The 15,818-nt window shown below is 40.2% G+C and overlaps 1 protein-coding gene across 5 annotated transcripts in view; it reads right to left on the reverse strand.

The window, feature by feature from the left end:
• The window catches only part of LOC143032419 (DNA repair and recombination protein RAD54B-like), a 60,876-nt gene that overhangs the window by 21,134 nt on the left and 23,924 nt on the right, over positions 1-15,818 (reverse strand). For all 5 annotated transcript variants that reach the window (XR_012967111.1, XM_076197169.1, XM_076197168.1 and 2 more), the window contains exons 7-12: positions 12,315-12,533; positions 6,465-6,605; positions 5,770-5,994; positions 3,770-3,899; positions 1,236-1,311; positions 45-315 (exon numbers count right to left, since the gene is read on the reverse strand). Coding sequence is in view for 4 of the 5 variants with exons in the window: in XM_076197169.1 (XP_076053284.1) it covers positions 45-315; positions 1,236-1,311; positions 3,770-3,899; positions 5,770-5,994; positions 6,465-6,605; positions 12,315-12,533 (1,062 nt within the window). In the remaining variant the exon portion in view is untranslated. The remainder of the gene's footprint in view (positions 1-44; positions 316-1,235; positions 1,312-3,769; positions 3,900-5,769; positions 5,995-6,464; positions 6,606-12,314; positions 12,534-15,818) is intronic.

The raw sequence follows: 15,818 nt of genomic DNA on the forward strand, positions 1-15,818 counted from the left end.
TTGAAGTAAGACAGATAAGACTTTGTAATTCAAATCTATCTTACCTCTTCTAATGACATTTGATCCATATCATTAGGGAAGAACTGCTGGATTTCGTCTACAATAGCAGAGCAACCCTCATCTTCAGACTTAAGTATCAAAGATGGATGATTGCAAAGTTTCTTCAATGTTGATATGGCTGCTAGGTGATCCCCAGCTTCTCGTGAAGAAAAACATCTTTGTACAAATTTACCAGACACCAAGTTGAGATACAAGTTTCTCTGTAATTCTGTTGGCTGGCAGAACACCACCATCTCAATCTTAGAGGGTAAATACCTGCAAATATAAATACTGGTTTCTATATGTCTACGGGATATAGGTAAGTGATCAAATACACAAAATGAATGGATTATGAAGGTTACTATAGTTCCTGATGTCAGATGTCATTGTGGAAAAGGCTGAAGGTTATAGCATTCCTGCCTGAAGACCTTAGTTTCATACATCTAATTAATAATCTGATTTTCTGAACATACACCTACACAATAATCATATACAAAATCTGGTAAATTACTGTATGTAACCATTGCCTGTAATCTTACATATTACAATATCACCCATGGAAAACTACATTACAACACATATACAAATGAACACCCATCCACGCCCTAAGGCGGGCAACCATCACACGATCAGTGTGTGATAATGGCTAAGTAGCCAGAAACATACCTCCAACGCACATATACACCACATTCCCAAATAAACCTGAACACAAATTAAATCACGAGAAATACATAGATACATATATACCAAAGGCTTTACCCCCCTCTATAAAGGAGGTAGCCAAAAAACAAAGGCATAAAAACCACTCCCACCCATTCCATCCCTAACATACTCCACTCCCCTCCACCCTCTTCCCTCCCTCTTATCTTGGCACCTCTTGGATGACGGGTCATCCCTGCATCTTGGAATGGGTGGGAATGATTTTATGCCTTTTTCTTTTTGGCTACCTCCCTTGTAAGGGGGAAAAAGCCTTGGTATATGTATGTATGTATTCATTTACCTATTTTTTGCAGTTGTGGGTTTGAAATTTGTAGTAGGGAAGACCCTTCATCAATGAGGAGCTAAGATACAAGGGAAACAAATGGGTGATGGATGGGAAAAGGATGGTGTGGGGATGGGTGATCTTGGCTGGCTACCTCCCTTCTAATGGGAAAGAAGCCTTTGATATATAGATAGATTCTCAAAGTCACACTCACTTGTTAATTATATCCTGAGTTCTTCTAAGAATAAAAAGTGATGTTAAACGGTTTAATTCTGCTGCTCTTCTGTCTCCTGCAAATGAGTAAATGTATCAAAGAGTGACAATGTTGCCATGCAGTAACAAAGTATTAGTAGATAGTGAGGATCTAATACACATATATATATATATATATATATATATATATATATATATATATATATATATATATATACCAATAGACTTCTTCCCCTTACAAGGGAGGTTGCCAACCAAGGCAACCTACCCCTACCCATCCCACTCCCACCTGTCAATCATTTCCATTTCATTTTGTCTCCTTATGGATGAAGAGTCATCCCAGTCCCCTGCCCACTGCTAAGGTCAGAAGCAATGCAGGTAAACACAACACATCCACAGCAGGGCCAGCTGCTTTATTTACATGACAACCCTCCCACATAACTTCACACAGAAGTAAAGAAGACAAATAGAAATCCTTCTGGATCGCATCAAATTATTATCCATTCACAACCATTTTCCACTCACACTTATCACCTGCCTTCTCCCTTCCCCACTCTACAGGCATTCCCCTTAACTCTAAGCTCCTTTCACCCCATCCATTTTATTCTTAGTCTACCCCTCAGGTCCACTCCATCTACCTCTGCCTTCCATACTCTTTTTGCTAATCTTTCTTAATTCATTCTATGTGCCCAAACCATCCCCTTATTCTTTATCTGTCCTATCTTACAGGTCTCTTTCCATCCCACTCTCTCTCACTCACTCATTTCTTACTCTATCCATCCTTGTAAAACCCACCATACTTCTTAAATGCATTTAAGTTTCTCCACTCTGCCTCTCTTAAATTCCAAGACTCTACCCCACACAGTGTTGTAAACACAATTATCCCTTCATACAGTCTTCGCTTCACATCCACCCCAGATACCAATTTCTTATGACACTTTTCAATTCCCCAAGACATTTACTAGCTTCTTTTTAATCAACAGTTTACCTCCACCCCTACTCCTCCATTTCCTGCTACATGCAACCCTAAATATTTAAAACTATCCACTTCCTCCTTCAAGAGGAGTTAAGATGAGAGGGAGGGAGGGGTTGTATTCACCTAGTTGTATTATACGGGAAGGGAACTATGCTCGTGGTAACCCATCTTTGTATCTCTCAGCATCAAGTTTTTTCTTAAAATATTGTATAGTGTTTGCACACACTGTTTCATTGTCTAATTTATTCCATGTATCTATCACTCTGTGTGGGAAGCTGTTCCTTTTTACATTTCTTCTGTAACTATTTTTTTTAGTTTCTTTTCGTGTCCTCTCGATTTACTGGGTGGTGAATGGAAGTTGAATGTGTGGAGATGAAATGGGTGGGAGTGGAATTATGCCTTTTGACTTGGCTATCACTCCTGATACTATCCCCACCACATTCTCAAACTCAAAATTACCCTACCTTTCATCTTAATTTCACTTAATGCTAACACATCCATCTTCCTTCTCACAAACTCAGTGCCTACCTCTTACCTTTTACTCTCATAAGTGCCACAACCACAGTTTAATGACCCAAATTTTAGGGTTCTGGTTGGAGTTATTCCAGACCCCCTTACGCCTTGATTCCTCATAGGATGAACAAGTGGAGAGCAGGGAAACTAGTCTCATCACTCCACCCCACTTTGTCACCTTTCATGTCTCACATGGGAATCATGGTGGCAAATACTTCCTCTCTCTACCAAAGGGGACACAGGGGACATAAGGGAAAAGGTATACGCAAAAGAAGTGGTAAAGGACAGTTTCAAGAGAGCAGCATAAAGGAGGGATAGGCATAGTACAAAAAATAGCGTTATTCCTTTAGGAGTAGAGATTTTACTCTAATGTAGAAGTTGGGATGGTTTAGACACATGGAAAGGATTAAAGAAAGACTAGTAAAAGAGGTGTGGAAGGCAGAAGTGGAAGGAGTGAACATGAGGGAGCGACCTAGGATGAGATGGATGGGGTAAAAGAAGCATTGGGAAAGAGTGGGATGTCTGTTGAGGAAGGATGGGAGAGGACAGAAGATAGGGGTGAATGGAGAATGGTTGTGTATGGATGATCCTGTGATGCATTAGGGGAGCGGGTGGGGGATGGGGGTGAAGGAATATGTATGAGAAATAAATTGATGCAGCCTGAAGGGATTTCTCCCTGTCTTCTTTTCTGTATGAGGGGACAGAGAGGGTGGGAGTCACTGCAATTAATGAAGCTGCCTTACTGTGGATGTGCTGTGTCTTGTGATACTGCTTCTGACCCAGGGCAGTGGACAAGATGCAGGGATAACCCATCATCCATGAGGTGTCATGAAAAGAGGGAGGGAAGAGGGTAGAGGGGAGTGGAGTATGTAGGGGATGGAATGGGTGGGAGTGGTTTCTATGCCTTTGTTTTTTGGCTACCTCTCTTGTATGGGGGATAGAGCCTTTGGTATATGTATGTATGTATAATGTCTATGGTGATTTCCTAATGGCCTTAGCCCAAAATGAGCTGAAATCTCAGCATCTACTCATGTTGTTGAGCTTACCAAGTTGTTTTTCTTCTTGTGTTGCATTTGGTTGCTGTCCAGTAAGTATAGGTTCTTCAAAAACTTTTCTAAATGTTGCAGAATTGCCAAAAACTCCTGGGTTCACAAACATGACTAATGCAAGAAGTTCCTGAAAATGGGAAAGATTATGAATAAGTAAGACAATATCTAAAAACAGAAATATTTCACTTATTACAATTCCTGCTCAACCAATTGTAGCATACTTTCTCTTACAGGTAACATGCAACTCAATTGCAGATATCATTAGTCCTTAACCTCTTCCGTACAAAGATGCCTATGCAGGCATCATGAGGAGCGAGTGGGTATATGAAGATGCCGGTATCAGCACCTTGTGAGTATTGTGATGCATCAATCATTGTACCTCAGACATCTGATACTGTGCGCAAGAATTTGACTTGTTTTGAAGAGGTTAAGATCTTACACAGATCATTCCAAAAGGAAATATCACTATATTCTGCAAATGTGGGGCTGTTCCTAAATAGTAGGAAAGGCTCAAGGACACTTAACCCCTTTGTGCCCAGTGTAAGAGGCTGGTAGAAGAGGGGAAGAGGACAGGTATTACATTTTATGAGTTAGGTGTTTATAAACAATATAGCCAGCAAGTAAGTGAGCTGCATAAGTTCACTCTCCTCTTTGTGTTTATAAACAATGGCCAGGGACCCGAATGAACTGCGGGGGATGGGGGGTGAGGTAGTATGTGTGAGCAAAATTTGACGCAGCCCAAAGGGATTTCTCCCCATCTTCTCCTTTTATGCATGGGTGGATGGAGAGGGGGGGTCGCCGATTTAATGAAGCGGCCTTGCTATGGATGTGCTGTGTCTTGTGACACTGCCTCTGACCCAGGGCAGTGGACAAGGTGCAGGGATGACCCGTCATCCAGGAGGTGCTAAGATAAGAGGGAGGGTGGAGGGGTGTGGAGTGTATTTAGGGATGGAATGGGTGGGAATGATTTTATGCCTTTTCCTTTTTGGCTACCTCCCTTGTATGGGGGAAAAAGCATTGGTATATGTATGTAGTATCATTTGTAACCTGAGATATGCAGAGATTCGAGATTAAGTAAACAATATTGCCATATACACTTGTAACAATGAATCTGATTGGTGAAAGCGTGGAGGAGAAAATTCAATTGGTTCATGATGATAAGATCACACCCTTTGGGGAGGATCTTAAAGATCATTGGACTAAAGAAATCACTACATCACTACAAAGCTCATGTAGGATCTTTTATACATGCTGTCTGGGAATTCCCATGGAGTATGCTGAATAAGAAGTAACTGAGGAAAGATAAAGGAGAAAAAGATTTACATTTTCATTCTCCTAGACAGAAAATATAGTGAAGTGAAAGAAATAAGACTAGAAACGAAAAGACTCTAAGTAACAGTCTAAAACTTGACAAAGTGGAATGATTGGAGGCAACAGGGCCTACAAACTAAAATATGTGATGCACTATATCTATAAGCACTGCAAGAGTTGATAGGATTAACAGTAGAGAAAGGTGGATGAAAGTTGAAAGGTGGGTGGAACCCAGAATGTATAGATGGATATCATGGTAGTGCAGTAGGCCTGTCCACACTACACATTTATATGTCCACTCATATGAGGGATAGTTTCCTTAATAGTACTGTGTTGTGGGAGTGTATACATACACACAAACACACACACACCAAAAACCCTTTTCCCACTTACATGGAAAGTGGTAGTCAGAGTATAAACACAACCTACACTCATCACAAAACCATTTATTTGGAGATTAAGAGACAGGACCTCACAAATGTAACTCCCTTCCTGTACACTACAATTATATAAGGACACTTAAAAAACACAGACAGTAGTCCAACATTTCTTCCCATAGAGATATATGGGAAGAGCCAAGGGGTCCTGCTAACTGTCATGGTGCTTGAGGCAACAATTATTATATCATACAAACACTAAATAGCACATAAACAGTTGGAAAACATTAGTGAAAAACATAACATTACCTGTAAATCATTTTGAACTGGAGTTCCTGTTAGTAATATTCTTCGTTTACAGCTCAATTTAGACAAAAGCGATGTGGTTTTGATGTTTGAATTCTTTAGCCGATGACCTTCATCACACACCATTAGGTCAAAGGTTATGCTGTTGATCACCTCAATTGACCTTATCAACATTTCATATGAAACCACTAAAACCGGATAACTACAATCTTCCTTGAAATTCTCCACCTGCAAGGTACAAATATTGTGTTAATAATAATAATAATGATAATCAATGTAATCTAAAGTTGCACTGAATGGAAACCTGCAGCCCCATAGTGACTGGTAGCAGTCCTTAGGCCCTCCCACAGTCTCTGAGAAGAAACTCTGGACTGCTGTTCTTGTTGAATTTACTTAACTGTAGTACACAGGAAAGGAGCAACATTCATTGGTCCCTCTTGTAAGAGATGACCAAGAGAAGTGACAGGTTAATGAGTACCTTTATAAACTCAAATTGATATGCTCATTTTAAGCTTGCTTACATTGGAAATGAATGATATATATATATATATATATATATATATATATATATATATATATATATATATATATATATATAGAGAGAGAGAGAGAGAGAGAGAGAGATAGAAAAAAAGGGATGGAGACAGAGAGAGAGAGACAAAGAGTTACAGAGAGCAAATCTTATACAATTATTCTACCTTATTGTTCAGATCCACAATGTAGACAGGAAGGCGATTCTTGCCAAGCCACTTAGTGAACTCCTTGCCCCAGTTTACAGTGAGGCTTGAAGGTGTCACTATAAGTACTCTTTTAACTATAGGCTGGCGACCATATGGACCCTTAAAAAAATAATAAATGCGTAAGCAAATTGTTGGAGTGTTCATTTGTTGTCATTTGGCTGAGGACAGCCATACTGGATTTTGTGTGGTTCAGTAAACAGACACCAAGTGGCAGTGTTGTTGAGCTGCTATGTGAAGTGCTGGGTCTTTAGTGTAAAGGAAGAGGTAACTGGAGCAGGGTTGGAAAAAGACTGATTAGAGCTAATACTGGTAGTAAAGCATAGTTAATGGCCTCTTCTAAGTGCCCTGCTAAGTTTGATAATGAACCTGAACATGAAAATTGGAAAAAGGATATAAACATATGGAGTGAGTTATTCGATTTAGCTAATGATGAGCAGGCATTGGCTATATACTTATCATTAACTGGCTGGGCTAGGATGGCGTCTTCTGAAATTGAATTAACAGTTCTGAAGAGTGAAGATGGTGTAAAGAGCATTATTGAGAAACTGGACACATTGTTCTTGCCTGATAAAGGTCGACGTCAATTTGCAGCATTTCATAATTTGTATAATTTCAGAAGAAATAACAAGAATATTAATGAAAATGTAAGTTTGAACATAGATACTTTAAGTTTACACAGGAGGGAATGACACTGCCGGACTCTGTGATGGCTTTTATGCTTCTTGCTTCAAGCAATTTGGCTGAGCGTGTGACTCAAATTGTGATGTCAGTCATCTCCGAAATCAACTATACTAATATATTCCCCTTGCTGACTCACAACACGGCTTTAGGCCACTACACTCCACAAACACTCTTCTGACAAACCTCACACAAAGAATTTTTGATGGCATCAATTCAGATAGGCCCCACCACAGAACACTTCTTATAACATTGGACATTAGTAAAGCTTTTGATGCTATCCCCCGCCACAACCTAACAAATAAAATATATAACACAGACATGCACAATAACACCAAAAGATGGCTGGCCAATTATCTGGCAGGCAGGAATGCTCATGTGTCATATAATGGCCAATCATCGCACATCAGAAACATTAAGAACGGAGTACCACAGGGCTCAGTTCTATCCCCCACATTATTTAATCTATACATGCATGACTTACCCACGCCAGACACCTCAGAAATACAAATCTCTTCCTACGCAGACGACATAACAATCACATGCACACATCGTAACACAGACAAAGCTGCAGAAATAATCCAGCCTTACCTTGACACACTCAACACATGGTTCATCACAAACAGACTCAAAATAGCTCCAACCAAATCTACAGCAACACTTCTCACCAACTGGACAAAAGAACACAAATACATACCTCATCTCTACATCAACAACACTCTAATACCACACACAAACACACCGAAAATTCTTGGTGTAACATACGATACATCCATGTCTTTCAAACAACACCTCACAAACATAAAAAACAAATGCACACCTAGACTTAACGCACTTAAGTCAATCACTGGAACAACATTTGGACAAAACAAAGAAACTAATATAACAATATACAAACAATGCATACGCTCAGTGATGAATTATGCGAGTCCTGCATGGGCTCCTAATCTCAGTGAGACACCACAACACCCTTCAAATCATACAAAACAAAGCCCTAAAAACAATTACAGGCTGCACAAATACATCACCTACAGACCATTTACACTATGAAACAAAAGTCCTCAAAGTCAAGGACCACCTCGACATGAGAGGCACACAAACACTTGCTGCAGCCACCACAAACACATCACACCCGCTACACTACATAGCAGAACACCCACACACACCAAGAAACATTAAAACTACACCCAAAGACCTTTATTACGCACAGATACTCTCTTCTCTTCCTCCACAACCACCAAATACCAGCCTCCGGAAACATATTCATAATCATATCACTCACTGCTCCATTAACACACTGAAAGACAACACACTGCTGCATGCCAGACCCCCTGATATCCACCCTTCTGAATCCTCTCTCCCACAAAAGGACAGAGTCCACTTGGCCAGACTGCGATGCGGTCACCACCCAGCACTTCTAAGCTACCAGAAGAGGCTGGACGACCGTGTTGTGAACAGCTGCCCAGGATGTAACACTTCACCCCATACCATACAACACATAATGGAAGACTGCATTATACACAATCATGCACGCAAACAACACAACATACACTCTATAAAGGATTTGTGGGAAAACCCAGTTTCGGCTGTGGCCTTCCTTGGGGAGACGGGACTGCTCGGACAGACAGTCTAGGGAACGACAACAACAACAACAACTACACTAATATGAAATCTACTTTAAAACATGTCCTTGATCAGCAATTGAGTGTGCACTCAACTCAGGAGTCAGATATGGACATTGGTGCAGAGTGCCCCTGAAGCATTAAAGCTGAGCCTTTTTTTGTGGCCATAATAAAGAGGTCTATTATGCCATCTATGGACAGCAACCACATAGATCATCACAGAAATACAGATTTCGAAGAAGAGGAAGAGGAACAGCAATGTCAACACATTTCGACTTGAGTGATCAAGGAACTAATCGAAGACTCAATCCTCTGGGTCGTGATGGCCAAGTTTTATGATGTGTGACATGTGATTCACATTACCATTGGGCTTGATATTGTCTGTATTCATACAAGAATAATGAGGTGTCATTCAGGGGTATTGGTGAATGAGATACTGGTGGTAATAGTGAGGAACATATGATACAAATGTCATTATTTGTTGGATATACCAGTGATAAAATGTCAGACTAAGAGTATGCATTTGGTTAAGGAGTCTCAAAATTGTGGTATTTTGGATACCGATTGTTCAACTACAGTTACCAGTCAACAGTGGTTGTATAGTTACTTGAACAACCTATGTGATCAAGAGTTGGCTATGGTGAGAGAAGAAAAATCTAGCTGTACATTTATGTTTGATGATGGTTCAACCTAGATATCCATTCAGTGTATTACTTCCATGTTGGATTGGAGGTGTGAGATTGGAGCTGTCAACTGATGTTATTGAGTGTAATCTTCCACCTCTGATTAGTAAGCAGTCAATGAAAAAGGGAAAATGGTTATTGATTTTGGTAGGGATTCAGTGAAGATTATGAATAGGTGGGTGGAGTTAAAGGTTGCATCATCTCACTACCATGTTGCCACTGTCTTTGCGACTAGAACCAGGGATCCAGAATGTGTTGCTGGCTTCACCAGGTAGCAGTAAACTGCTTTAAAACTTCATTGTCAATTTGGCCATCCAGTCGGGTGTAGAGAGATTAAGAGGGATGCTGCGAAATACTGAAGTGTTGGAGAGGGACATGGAGAAACAGATTAGAGGTGTTACTGAAAGATGTGAAGTGTGTATAAAGTATAAAAGCCCAAAACCTAGACCAGTTGTTAGTGTGCAGATAGCAGAAAAATTTAATGAAGTAATTGTAATAGTTCTAAAACAGGTATGGCAACATCTGTTTCTTGTCATAGTAGATCTTGCTACAAGATATTGTGTGGCATCAGCCATCACCAACAAGTCTAGTATGACAGTAGTTGACAGCTTTTTCAGAAATTGGATTTAATTGTTTGGTGCTCTGAGGATACTTCTCTCTGACAATGAACTTGAATTTAATAATAATAATATGAGAGAGCTTCGTGATATGTTTGGTGTGAAAATTTTAACCACTGCTGCAGAAAGTATGTGGAGCAATGACACATGTGAACGATTGAATGCTAAAATTGGTGACACAGTGCTAAAAGTGTTTGAGAATAAGTGTGTTAACAATGTAGCCTTGGCTTGGGTGGTGTCAGCCCATAATGCATCAGCGAACAATTCCGGCTTTAGCCCAAACCAATTAGTATTTGGTGTCAATCCTGCAATACCATCTGTCACCTGCTCTAGAGTCAGGTTCTGGCGCAGATATTGTGCAACAAATCTTGAATGCTCTGCACTTGGCTTGAAAGGAATACCTCAAGAATGAATCTAGTGAAAGGATCAATAGAGCCTTGCATTGTAATGTGCACGCAACAGAGATAAGTAACCTTCACAATGGCGATGAGGCATACTTTAAATGTAATGATAATCAGCGATGGCATGGTCTGGGCATAGTTATTGGCAGGGATGGCAAGCAGGTTCTGGTTTGTCATGGGGGTGTTTACGTCAGAGCCCATATTTGCTGATTATATCTAAACTTTCCCTGAGATCTCAAACAGATTGTCCTCAAACTTGTGGTGGATCATCCATTGGCACTCAGGAGGCAATGAGAAATATGGAGGGCATATGTAATCAAGAAGTGGATGAGGATTCAAGAGGGGTTCGACATCTGAAAACACTGAGGAAGTAAATGATAGTGGTGATGTACAACAAGGACAAAATGGTATTGTAAGCAACTCTGATTTGCCAGAGAACTCTCGAAGAGAAACAAGACCTTTAAAACTGTTAGTGGGCCAAAGGATCCAAGGACTGAATGAAAAAACTGGTGAGCACATGTCTGGAAGAAGAGTGAACAGAGGGGGTAAAGCTAAAGGAAAATATAAAAAAAATTTCAACTTCCAAAAAGATTCTGATGGGAGTATAGTGTGGATTTTTCAGAAGTTATAGAATTGGAAGCGATTCCTGATAAAGTGGAGATATTCATGTTTTACTCAAATGAAGTGATAAAAGCAAAGGAGCTGGAATTACAATATATATATATATATATATATATATATATATATATATATATATATATATGTATGTACATATATATACATATATATATGTATATAAGAGGAGTAGAGGGAAACACACAAGTAGAACAGGAGTTTATTCCTTGATTAGTTTCGCACAGTGATGCTTCTTTCTGAAGAAGCATCACTGTGCGAAACTAGTCAAGGAATAAACTCCCGTTCTACTTGTGTGTTTCCCTCTACTCCTCTTACAACCTGTCAGGATGTCTTCACATATATATATATATGTTTATGAGGAGGTGGAGGACAGGAATTTATATCTGTGCAGTGGGTTATCACAGAAAAGGTGAAAGATGGAAGCCCTACAATCAATGCATGCCTTGTAGCAAGGGGTTTTGAGGAGGACACATCCAGCTTTATAAAGGACTCCCCAGGTTGTTCTAAAGAATCCATCTGATTGGCTCTGGCAATGGCTTCTGCATTTGGTTGGGAGTCACAGCCTGGATGTGAAGTCAGCTTACCTTCAGGCCAATCCCCAACCCACTACCCTTGCATTTACCTCTCACACCACCACATCCATGCATAAATTGAACAGCAAAGGTGACATAACACATCTCTGACAAAGTCCCACCTTTACTTCAAACCACTAACTCTCTCTATTTCTGATTCTAACAAAAACTCTACTACTAGTCATATCCCCATTCTGTTTTCGTCACATCAAACGACTCAAGTGGAAAGATTGGTGGCCATATTCTTTTCCCCCCACCACAGGGTTCAGCGAAATGAGGAAATAAATATTCAGAGAAATGGTACAGGACAGTAACAAGAGTGGGGGGGCAGCATAATGGAGGGACAGTTGCAGTATAATAAAGTATCATCATTTCTCTATGAATAGATTTCCTCTACCACTGGCAAAATTGTGTGTGGCTTTGGTCCATAGGGGCACTCAATATAGACCCTAAAGTATCAGCTGCATATTACTTAGCAGCTTTTAACCCCACAATAACTTGAAGCCAACACTCCAGAGAGGGAAAATAAATAAATAAATCAATAAAAATAATAATAACAAAATAGACAAAGGAAACAAAATAAAAAGATTAATACAAACCTGTTTCAATACTGTCCAGATGAGGGCAATACATTGAAGAGTCTTTCCAAGACCCATTTCATCAGCTAAAATTGCCCCACAACCATTTTTGAGCTGACTCCCTGTTATACACTTGTACAAAAAGACAACACCTTCTTTCTGGTGTGGCCGTAACTGCATACCCAAGTTTGGTTCCACAACCACATCCACAACAGGAAGACCATCTGGATTGTGGCTCCACTATAAAAGAAAATAGATTATAGTGTATGGAAATTAAGAAGATTTAAAATACAGTTTTATTGCTTTAAAAATAATACAATCTGCAAAGTTCCTTGACATAACCATTGTCAGGTGATACTAGAATGACATCTATCTTATTCTGACTTCCAAACACATAATCAGACATCTCAGGAGTTAATAACAGAAATAAGCAGAAATTATGACATCTTTTCTTTTAAAGGTAAGGTAGAAATTATCTGTTCAAAATGTCTTATCACATATAACAATACTAACCTCTTCCATACAATGATGCCTATGTAGGCATCGTGAGGCACATATATATGAGAAAAATGAAGGCATAAGCTTTGGCGATTAGAATCAGTAAAAAAAAAAGTTTGGCTGGTATTATTCATAATTAACACAAAAGAGAGCACCACATTTATGCATTGTCAACTGTACATATTTTTCACACTTGCTAATCTAATTAACTACCTTAATTTTAATACATACATATACCACAGGCTTTTCCCCCCCTTATAAGGGAGGAGGCCAAAAAACAAAGGCATAAAAACCACTCCCACCCATTCCATCCCTAACATACTCCACTCCCCTCCATCCTCTTCCCTCCCTCTTATCTTGGTACCTCCTGGATGATGGGTCATCCCTGCATCTCGCCCACTGCCCTGGGTCAGAAGCAGTGTCACAGGACACAGCATATCTGCAGCAAGGCCGCTTCATTAAATTGGTGACCCCCTCTCTGTCCCCTCATGCAGAAAAGAACACAGGGAGAAATCCCTTCGGGCTGTGTCAATTTATCCCCCACCCACTCCTCCTTATGCATCACAGCATCATCCATATACAATCATTCTCCATTCACCCCTATCTTCTATCTTATCCTGTCCATCTATCCACCCTTCATGTTCAATCCTTCCAACTCTGCCTTCCACACCTCTTTTACTATTCTTTCTTCAATCCTCCTTTCAACGTGTCTAAACCATCCCAATACTCTTTCATCAACCCTATCTCCCAACTCCCTTTCCACCTCCATTCTCCTCTTCACCTCATTTCTCACTCTATCTAGCCTAGTAACCCCTACCATACTTCTCAGGCACCTCATCTCAAACACATTCAAACTCCTAATATCTTTTTCTCTTATGTTCCATGTTTTTGCCCTGTACAGTGCTGTTGGCACAATCACTCCTTCATACAATCTCCTCTTAGCATCCATTCCCAGATGTTTATATCTCATTACACTTTTTAATCCCCAAGGTATTTACTCACTTCTCTCAATCTATATTCTATCTCTACCTCCACTCCTCCCTTTCCTGCCACATTCGCACTCAAATATCTAAAACTATCCACTTCCTCCAGTCTCTCTTCCTTAATACTCACTTCCAGTCTGCTACCACTTTCTCCCCTTGTACATCTCATCACCTTACTTTTACCCACATTTATCTTCAACTTCTTTCTCTTGAATATCTTCCCAAACTCTGTCACTAACTTCCTCTATCCCTTCTCTGATCCTGCTATAAGTGCAGTGTCGTCAGCAAACAACAACTGGCTTATCTCCCACTTTTCTCCATTCTCTTTAACCATCTCCTATCTCTGACCCATTACCCTTGCATTTACCTCTCGCACTACCCCATCCATGTATAAATTGAAAAGCTATGGTGACATAACACATCTCTGAAGAAGCCCCACTTTACTTCAAACCACTTACTCTCTCCATTTCTGATTATAACACAAGTTCTACTACTCTCATAAAAACTCTCGACTTCTCTTAACAGCTTTCCTCCTATCCCATATACCTATAATACCTCCAACAGTGCCTTCCTTTCTACCTTGTCATAAGCCTTTTTCAAATCCATAAAAGCCAAAAAAAACATCCTTACCTTTTCCTATAGCTTTCTTGCATATCTGTCTTATTACAAAAATCAGATCCACACAACCCCTACTTGTCCTAAACCCACACTGTTCCTCACCAATTACTCCCTCTGTTCCTCTCCTAATCCTCTCAATCAAGACCCTCCCATAAGCCTTCCCAACTACACCTAACAAGCTGATCCCCCTGAAACTACTACACTCACACTTGTCCCATTTTTCCTTGTAAAGTGGAACTATACAGGCACTCCAGTCATCTGGCATTCTACCCTCTCTTAAACAAACATTAAATAACCTCACCAGCCAGTCCACCATCACTGGAACTCCATTTTTTTTTTAGACATTCTCCATGACATCCATCCAACCTAGGTGCCTTACCTGCTCTCATCTTAACAACTACCTTCACTTCATCTTTCCTTATTTCCCCTCCATTTCTCTCACTCATCATTGTCATTTTCTTAGCGCTTCCCATTGCAGCTACCTTTCCCTCCCTATCCTCCTTAACATTTAGCAACTCAAATACTCTGCCCATCTTCCTCTTACTGCCTTCTCTTCCATTATCATCTCTCCATCTGCACCTTTACCTTTTCTTCTCCACTTGATTTGCCTCCTCTTCCTCTCTTCTTTCCAAAACACTTTTTTATTACTTTCAAAATTTTCTGTCCTACTCTTACCCCATTTCACATCTGATCTCTTTGCCTCCTTTATCTTATGGTTTACTTCTCTTCTCTTTTCTTTGTATCTCTCATATGATTCCCTCATCCTATTTTGTAACTAATCTATGAAAGCTCACTTCTCTTCTACAACCTTCTTTGCTTCCTCATCCCACCATTCACTACCCTTCCTTTTATTTCCTCCCATCCTCCTTGTCCCACACACCATCTTTGCACATCTTGTGACTCCCTCGTTGAACCATCCCCATCCAGTCCCAGTTCTACTCTATCCTTCACTCCCTCCTACTCCTCACTCAGCTTCTTCTTGTACTCCTCCTTTTCTTTCTCATTTAAGCAGTTCACTTTAACCCCTTCCATACGGTGACGCCTACGTAGGCGTCATGAGGAGCAAGTGGGTACCCAAGGCTGCCATATCGGCGTCTTGATCATATTTATTGTAGTTGTACCTGCAAGACCCCCATACTCTGTAAACTGGCTTCATCATATTTTCTATGGTTATCAAAATTCACGGGTGAAAGAGAACGAGCAATACAGGGGTTACTTTATTTTTTATAATGCGAGTATTATGACGCAACATCGCACGTCTGGCAGCTAATGCTGCCCATGAGATTTTGGCCCGGAGTGAAGGGGTTAAGCACCTTCCTACCTATTGTCCTTTTCCTCTCTTCTCTTTTCTTTGTACCTCTCATGATTCCCTCATCCTATTTTGTAACCAATATGTGAAAGCTCCATTTTTCTCTTCTACAACCTT

Source organism: Oratosquilla oratoria, chromosome 13 (assembly GCF_046742065.1).
Source record: "Oratosquilla oratoria isolate Oo_2021 chromosome 13, ASM4674206v1, whole genome shotgun sequence".
Lineage (NCBI taxonomy): Eukaryota > Metazoa > Arthropoda > Malacostraca > Stomatopoda > Squillidae > Oratosquilla > Oratosquilla oratoria.